This window comes from Pangasianodon hypophthalmus, chromosome 5 (assembly GCF_027358585.1).
Source record: "Pangasianodon hypophthalmus isolate fPanHyp1 chromosome 5, fPanHyp1.pri, whole genome shotgun sequence".
NCBI classification, from domain to species: domain Eukaryota; kingdom Metazoa; phylum Chordata; class Actinopteri; order Siluriformes; family Pangasiidae; genus Pangasianodon; species Pangasianodon hypophthalmus.
In genome coordinates this window covers 24,902,333-24,911,362 of record NC_069714.1, presented here as the reverse complement: position 1 = coordinate 24,911,362, position 9,030 = coordinate 24,902,333, and the positions used below count along the sequence as shown (strand labels likewise).

At 32.8% G+C, this 9,030-nt stretch overlaps 1 protein-coding gene across 3 annotated transcripts; it reads left to right on the top strand.

Annotated features, from left to right (window-relative positions):
• The first annotated feature begins 530 nt into the window (after positions 1–530).
• Positions 531–4,553, top strand: LOC113526232 (uncharacterized). Of its 3 annotated transcripts, none has more exons than XM_026913102.3 (6): positions 531–668; positions 2,017–2,174; positions 2,368–2,476; positions 3,338–3,389; positions 4,082–4,132; positions 4,265–4,553. In XM_026913102.3, exons 2-6 carry the CDS (start codon positions 2,060–2,062, stop codon positions 4,319–4,321), a joined length of 384 nt encoding a protein of 127 aa, XP_026768903.3. In that variant the 5' UTR covers positions 531–668; positions 2,017–2,059; the 3' UTR covers positions 4,322–4,553. The 3 variants fall into 3 exon arrangements, with proteins under 3 accessions (XP_026768903.3, XP_026768901.3, XP_034160678.2); XM_026913100.3 differs by having other exon boundaries at positions 1,863–2,174; XM_034304787.2 differs by lacking the exon at positions 4,082–4,132 and having other exon boundaries at positions 1,863–2,174.
• Positions 4,554–9,030: the final 4,477 nt, after the last annotated feature.

The following is a 9,030-nucleotide window of genomic DNA, read 5'->3' as shown; positions in this document are numbered from 1 at the left end:
GATGAAAAATTTCATCTACAACTCTAAGTTGAAAAAGCAATATCCTGGTTTCTACAAACACAAAGATACCCTAATTAAAATGGAAAATCAGTCAGAAGTCTGTACAGCTAAATGTGCCAGAAATGTAATTTGACATCTCTGCTTTAACTCTGCAATGGACTAGCTTCCCAGTCAGTGTGAATTCTCCCACCTTAAGCTCAGTGTTCCTGGGATTTCCCTAGGATCCACCATAACCCTGACCAGGATAAAGCAGTTACTGAATAAATCTCTACATAAATATATTTTACCAAAATGATGTAGTAATATTTTTATTTAGGTTACTTTCTAATCTTGCCTTGGCCTCTGCCTACAAAGATCATGTTATTTAAACAGCCCATTCAACAAACACATTGGTAATTGCAGGTTTAAACAAAAAGTATGAGAATTATTATTCATTTTGGACACATGAATTCTTATCTGCTCTCTATTGCACTTTTTTCTCAACTTCTGCTTCCACTTCCTCTGCGGTTTAACTCTAAAGCCAGCCATCTTTTACAGCCAGTCTTCTACTTTAGCCACTATAGTATGAAAGCCTCGTCTTTAATCAAACTGACAGCATCATCATCATCATCATCATCAGATTAGAATGCTGTATTTGGTGATCATCATGTTTCTGTTATCTTGTGCAGGTATTCAGTTTTCAATACTTGTTTTAGTGTGTTTAGCTAACTGAGGGTCTGGCGAGTATTTATGTGAGAAGTGTATGTCACACTTATTAATAACTTTTTACTAGCACAGCATAGCCTAAATGACATTTTGGTTATAATGTCCGATTGGTACATATACTTCAATAAAATTTAATTCTTATTAGGTGATAACAGCACAGGAATTTAACAATGCAGTTAAACATAACTTTTGTATTTTTAATCTAAAATTATTTTAGTGCTCAGTCAATATTTTTATCTATGAATGTGTCAGATATAGCTGAATAAACAAAGTGATTATCACAAATTAACAGAAAATCAAGAGTCCTAAAGTTTAGAAGTATAATTGGCAAAACCAACGTAGCAAAAAGAAATGAAAGTATTTCCACATTATTTAGATTAACATTAAACAGCCTTTGGCTAGAATGTAGCAATTAGGTATATATACCAAATTCTTTATTTGTTTTGACTTAAATTCTACATGAACAGAATTACTGTATAGTTGAAACATGAGGCATCTATTTTCTGCTGTACAAACTAACTAGTTGTCAGATAATATTGTGTTCTGGTTATCAGCAACCATATTCTGGTTGTCAGCAATTTGGTCTAATTGTAAAGTGCAATACTTTTCAGTTTTCTATGAATACACTGCTATAGATTTTAGACTTTTGTAGCTAAGGTAAGGTGACAAATTAAGTGAATATTATGCATCATTAAATATAAATCAATAACATAATTCAAATATGATCCACATATACAAATTAAATGTAGCGTTATGTATTATACTGTCCGCATGCACAAACAGACAAATAGCTTCTGGATTGGACCACAGTGTAGATAATGATCCTTTCAGCAGTTTCATTATTCACATTACTGTAGCGGTTATGTAACTAATTTTTAAAAAAAATTATTTCATTATTATTAATTTAAAATCTAGCATGTTTGTGCTCACAGTAATATAGTTTTTCCATGATTAGTTCTGCAGTACTGTAGTATTTATGCAAAATTCTCACTGCCATCTAACATATCAGTATTAGTGGCATTAATATGAACATCAGCTTGTATAAATACTGTGAATTCCTCAACAAAAAAAGGTAAACCACTCTGATACTAATGTATACCTTAATAACTTAAATGTTAAGACAGTATCAAAGATGACTTCACTTTTTATTCTTACAGATCATATCAAGACATATGAGAGAAATATTCTACACCAGATGAACAGAACTGCTGTTAAGGGGGAAACTGTTATTTTACACTGCAATGGAACTCTGACTGGTGAACATAAAGATATTGGTTGGCGTAAAGACGGGAATGTTCTTTTTATCTACAGCCCAGTTATAAACCAAACTGTGACCAACTACACATCAAGCAGGATGCAGGCTGATCCCCGAAATCCAAGAAAACTACAGATATCTGATATACAGCTTTCAGATGCAGGATTATACTCATGTTTTCCATTAAACATGCAGTGGATATTGATCATAGAAGGTAATGAATTGTTGTTTTAAATAAGCATTTAATATGTCTTTTTCAGTATCATCACATGAAATGGCATCATATAGCATCTAATGAGTGATCTTTTTTTTAAATGATTAATTACAGCATATATAATATTTTATGAGAATACAGATTACTCTTCATTTTGTATTGTATTTGTATTTTTAATCTTTTGGCAACACAGTGAGTGAACACTCACTACAACAAGGAAGGCCATTCTACATAGTTTTCTCAGTAACCACAGCATGTGTCGCAGTGGGTCTCTTCATCTTCTGTGCTGTGTGTTTTCACAGGTGAGTGACCACCAGAGGTTTTATAAAAAGTTCACCATTTTAATGCATTCTAAATAACATAGTTTTTATTTAACCATTAAATAATAAATAGTATATAGTATATATTGCATTCATCTTTTCAAAATATATAAACTGTTGTGAAACAACATTACCTGAAGAGCAGAGCACAAAGTTTCAGCACTTAACAATACAGCAACATGATACAAATTACTACATTAAGGACAAATATACATTAATATATATTAGTGCAAAAAAATACAAGGCAATAATGAGCAGGATAATAAATACACAGGACAGTGTACACTAAGTATACAGGAATATATAGGTTATACACACAATCCCAATCCTTACGCATTGGGGATGTCTATAATCCCAGGCATAAGATTCAAATTCAGGAAACAGAATCATTATTATTATTATTACTATTATTATTATTATTATTATTGTTGTTGTTGTTGTTTTTGTTGTCGATAATAATAATAATAATAATAATAATAATAATAATACAAAATAGGAAGAAAAGACAAAATCATCATACTGCCACAAAAACTGAAATTGAATGTGTTAGGCTGAAACTAGTTCTATGCTGAGGTGAATTTATGGCAGAAGTCATAACAATTCATAATACATTTCAGTTAGAATTTTCTTTTGCCCTGCCCTCAAAGTCAGTGTTGGTCCATATACAGAATTTTTTAATCCTGTTCTCCATTTCAAATTTCCAACATCTGTGGTTACCCCATTTTCATTAGTAATTAGCACATAAATGCAATTTACACACAGGGATTACATTAACATTATCACAGCTTGATCAGGACTGGAAAAAAAGATTCATTGAGTAGACAATTTGGATTTCGATTACAGGAAACAGAAAGAAAGAGCAGCCTCTGATCGAACTGAAACTGGCGATGAGCTTGTAAGTTCTTTTTTTAACATAAATATGTACGCATGTGAATGGTGGGTTAATATTAATATTAGGAATACTATATACTGGTATATTTAAATTAATCTCATGGTAATGGAGAAACTTTGATTGATGGCAAAAACTGAGTTTTGAAAATTTAAAAATTTGAGTAATAATGTTTTACTTTCTTCTATACTGAGACATAATTGAGTGTTACCTTCTTTTCATTCATGTGCTAAAATTGGAACTGTATGCACATATCAAAATGTCCTTTATTAGCTGATGAATTCAGTGTGATATTTTGATCAACTCTACTTTAACTGGCAAGTTTCATCATTTATAAATTTAGAAAGGATTTGTAAATAATGTAAACTTTTGGGCCTCCCAAAAAAAATCTTTGGGCCTCAGCTACTAAAGAAAAACCTATTTCTGCCATTTGACCTTGCTGTGACCTTGACCCTTTTTGGATCAATTCCAAAGTCTAATCAGTTCATTTGCTGGTTACAATGATAATTTCATATAAATACTATAAACATTCAATCAGTTGTTCTTGAGTTATTGGGCTAACGAGAATCTCAGTTCATTAATTTTCTCATTAATGAACATATGTTTTCTAACATGTCCATTAATGATTACTGGTGGTCAATGAAATGGTCAATGAAATTAACTTAGAGTATTATTTATTTTCTTATTTGCGTAACTAGGCAAAGGCATGTAAAGATTCTGTCCATCACAGTGAGACAATAACAACCTGTGTAAGTTTCCCACCATGAACCTACCCTGAGCTAATCAACTCAAATTACGATGTAGCCAAACTATATGGTTTTATTATTATTATTATTATTATTATTATTATTATTATTATTATTATTATACTTTTTTTACAGGTCTACACCATGACAAGCTCAAATAACTTTGCCATTGGCTACAGCTTTGAATCCTGAGCAACATCCGTTACTGCTTTACAGGGTCACCATCACCTCCTTCTGCAGAAACATTTCTATAACATTCATATTGACAGGGTAAATAATGTGACGGGTCTTTTTAATGTACAGTGAAATCTGGATTTTAAAACCTTTGCATGTTCTTTAGGAATTAGATTCTTGTATTTTATACAACTGTTTTAATAACTGTGTTAAAAGATGAATCTCTGTATTTATGTTTAGCTGCTGAAATTATTAGTCAAATGTTTATTTAAAATGAATTTGTAAAATAAAAAATAAAAAGGAATAAATGTCTCAGTCACATCTATTGATAGACTTAAAATATTTGAAATGAAGCATCCCTTAATTAGATTAGTGGAAAAACTGTAATGTTGTGGCTTTACATACCTAAAATAGAAACTATCTAGTGAGTCTGGGTGCTCTGGTTTTCTAAGTTATTTTAAAAGTAGAATATTAAATACTATTTTTACTAGTTTTTTAAACAGGAGAGATCTAATAATGATGAAATAGTACATACACTGTGTCAAGGTATACAGTAGCACATAATCCAATATAAACTACATTTTTAAGAATAAAATAGTTTACATACAGTATATACAGTGTAGATTAAAACATAAATATCACCCCTTTTAAGCAAATATTCAGCAAAAGACTCCAGTGCCCTCTTGGAGGGTCAGGACTACATTCAAATGTTGTATTTTGTGATGTGCATTTTGCTACTATCCATATGTTTAGATCTTCATATTCTACATGTTCAGGTTGCAGGAGAGCCACTAGGGGACAGTAGATCATAAAAATCAACAAACAGTGGGAAAAACAACATGAACAATTAGCCAAAGTTATTATATGCACTGTATTACATGATTCTGTATATTTCACCAGGTGGCCTATTTCTGAATCCCATCTGAGACAGGTGGTGTGTGCTGCCTCATTGTGTGGTGTACTACATTTGTAAAAGAACAGCACCAGGTAAAACCATCAGTACACTGATCATCTAAAGTGCTGTGAAAAAGTATTTGCCCCCTTCCTGATTTCTGCTAGTTTTGTACACTTCATGGTTTCAGATCTTCAAACAAAATTTAATATAAGACAAAGAAAACCTGAGTAAACACAAGATATATTTTTTAAATTATTGGATTAGATTTTTTTAAATTACTGATGAAAAAAAGCTATCCAACACAAATTGGCCCTGTGTGAAAAAGTAAATGCCCCCTTAGCTACTCAAATTACCTATTAACCAAATGTAATTGACAGTTGGGTTCAATTAGACTAGACACTTAGGCTTGATTACTGTCAACCCTTTTGAACCTAAACATCACTAAAACAGAACCTTTCCAGCAGTGTGAAGTAGGCTAAAAAGTCTCAACAAGAAGCACACTATGCCACAATCATATGAAATTCTAGATATCAAAAGAAATTGAATATATCAGTCTGGAAAGCATTACAAAGCCATGTCTAAGGCTGTGGGACTCCATCAAGCCACAGTGAGAGCTGTTATTTCCTATGGAGAAAACTTCCTGGCCTACCAAAGTTTCTCAAAGGACGTATTGATGACTCATCCTCACAAGAGAACCCAGCAGAACATCTAAGGAACCGAAGGTCAGATATGGTAGTGGTAGTGTGATGGTGTGGGGTTGTTAAGCTGCTTCAGGGCCTGAGCACCATAACTGACAAAACCATGAATCTTGTTCTATACCAGAAAATCCTGAAGGAGAAGGTCCAATCATCAATCTGAAGAGATCTGAAGCTCAAGTACAGTTGGGTTATGCAGCAAGACAGCAATCTGAAGAACAAGAGCAAATCTACCTCTGAATGGCTAAAAAAGGTTTTAATGTGACCTAGTCCAGACTTCAACCCCAGTAAAATGCTGTGGCAGGACCTTAAACTGAATTTAATTGCGGCTGAATTAAAGCAATTCTGCAAAGAAAAGAATTCCTCCATAGCAATGTGAAAGACTGATCTCCATTTTTCTGAAGCATCTAGTTCAATCATTACTGCTTAAGGTGGCACAACCAGTTGCTAAGTTCAAGGGGGGATTTTTTTTCTCATGGGTGATATTGGTGTTGCATAACCTTTTTCTTTCAATAAATGAAATGATTGTTTAAAAAAGTATTTTGTGTTTACTTAGGTTGTCTTTGTCTTCAATAAAATTTTGTTTGAAGTGTGTCAGATATACAAAAATAGAAGACATCAAGAAGGGGGCAAATACATTTTCATGGGACATTATTATTCATGAAATCCATGAAAGACCACAGGCTCCCTACGGAGGTCAAAAATAGCAAAATCTCTCCACAAAATTCTCCATAAATTGCAAGCAAACAATTTATCATTAATAAAATATATGAGCAATAAGCCGCTAGTGCAGATCATATACTGTGCTTTAATGCAGTAACTGATAGAGTGCATGTGAAACTCTTCTTCTCAGGATGTGGTAAACAATGATGTCACTCAGAAAACTGTTTTGGACATGTAGAAATATAAAGTTGGTTTAGCAATTTTTATGCATAAGTTTTGATAAAGTCTTTTTAGTTTGATACCCCCTGTTTCAAACATTGTGTACTATGCTTGATTGTGAGGTCTGAGGTGGGGACACTCTTTGAGTGGACTCACTAGTCCATCACAACGCATCATGCACACACATTCTCACACTCGCCTACCAATCCACCTGCCAGGATGATATATAAGCAAAGTAAAAGTAAAACTGCATTATTTCATCATTATTATAATCACTATTATGCTATGATTTACACTGTCTTTAAATTACAGGAACTCAGCTCTTCTTGCCAAATGTGAGGGAGCTTCACTTACAATATTAACCCTGTCCATCTTAGGTCTTCTAATCATAAACATACTCTGTACATATGGACTTTTTTTTTTTTTGCAGTTGTGTTCACATGTGAGAGTACAGCGTGACCTGGCATGTGGCTCATTTAAACATCACCAGTAGGTTAAGGTTGAAAGCTGTGGTTTGTCTTTGTGCTGTCTGATTTTCCACATCACCCTTCATGGTCAGATTGAACAGTTTTTATAAAGACTTGTTTTTGTAAACAATAAAGGCTTGTTTGCTACGTGAACATTTAGACTCCTAAGATATTTAAATGTAAATAAGAGGAATAATTTTAGTTCTTATTCAGATACCAGCAACTAAAATATCTGCCATGTGTTTGCACTGTCAGATCATCATCAAAACAAAGAAGAGCGCTTACACACTCAGTATGAACAGAAACGGTCAAGTCAAAAGATGATGATTCTCCTGTTTAAATGTCATGAGTCACTTTTACCTCGGGTGATCAGACAGACTGGTGTGGATGATGCTGATAATCAAAAACTTATAATTCATTACAATTGGGCAACTGTTTTTCCATAAGTAGAATAGTTTATAAATGTAGAGGAAGGCAGGACGACTTTCAGTGGAAATAGAATGTCTCTTTATATGCGATTTCCTCCTTTTCACTTTTGAGAGTAACCAGATTTTAAAATGCTACAACTTTACTTGTAATACATGCAAAAGAGAAGCAGATGTCAGTTCATGAAAGTGTGTAATTTTCGGAACTATAGTAGAAAATTTCACAATGTGAATTGTTTTTGCAGGCCACCATACAAATGATATAATTGGGCCTTGAAAGAAGCAATACAATAAAGCAAGCAAAAGTAGCTGTAAATTCTTGTGGACATATTACTCACTAAATGTTGGTCATATGACTATTCAGGATAAAGACCTACAAAATAATCTTTACTATTAACTACTAACTAAGAAACAGAAAACATTTGGATCTACAGATTGGAAGGTATGTGTGTCACACTTAGAATTCATCATGTTGTCACATAAAATCATCTACATAGTACTTTATATATTAGTAGTACATGGTAGTATTATTTATTTCTTTAATGATTTTCACTACATTTTATTCACATAGAAACAGCAGATTCAAAGTCCTTTTGTACTGTTGAATTAACAAAATAATTAATTGAGAGAGATATCTCAAATAATTTGTTTTGTGGTTTAGTCAAAAATGATGAGTATTATTATGCAATTTTGGAGATTCTTATCTATCTGTTAAACTTTTTTTCTCAACTGCAACTTCTGCTTGCTCTTCTCTGCGGTTTAACTCCGTTTTAAAACAATTCAGCCACTACAGAGCGTGTAAGCCTCGTCTCTAATCACACTGACAGCATTATCATCATCATCATCATCAGATCAGAATGCTGTGTTTGGTAGTCATTGGGTTTCTTTTATCTTGTGCAGGTATTCAGTTTTCAGTACTTGTTCTGGCTTGTTTCTCTTTCTGAGAGTCTGACGTGATTGCCTTGGAGAATTTGAGCGAGTGGTGTATTTCATGCTCACTAATGAAGATATTACTAGCATAGTGCAGCCTGAATGACTTGGTTATGAGTTCTGATTGGTCTACCTGCTTAAATAAGATTAATTTGTATTGGGTGATAAGGGCATGCAATTTAACATTGTGGTTAAACATGAACTGGTTATTTTTAATCAAGTGGATATTTCATCTGCCTATTTTGTCATAAGTCTAATAAAGCACCATGAACTAAGCAATTATTCAAACTTAAAATCAATTAAGCAATGAAGCAAATAAAAAACAATCAGGTATTTTTTGTTTTTGTCATATTTTATTGTATACTATGGTCAGAAAATTTAGCACTGACATTAACTTTGTAAAAACAAACATGAAAATATTTAAAAAGCATAA

Excerpts from the sequence above, each read along its gene's own strand:
- LOC113526232 (XM_026913100.3), top strand. The coding sequence starts at position 626 with ATGCTGTATTTGGTGATCATCATGTTTCTGTTATCTTGTGCAG. Across the intron at positions 669-1,862 it reads GTTTCTGTTATCTTGTGCAG|ATCATATCAAGACATATGAG; the intron begins GTATTCAGTTTT and ends TTATTCTTACAG. Across the intron at positions 2,477-3,337 it reads TGTGCTGTGTGTTTTCACAG|GAAACAGAAAGAAAGAGCAG; the intron begins GTGAGTGACCAC and ends TTTCGATTACAG.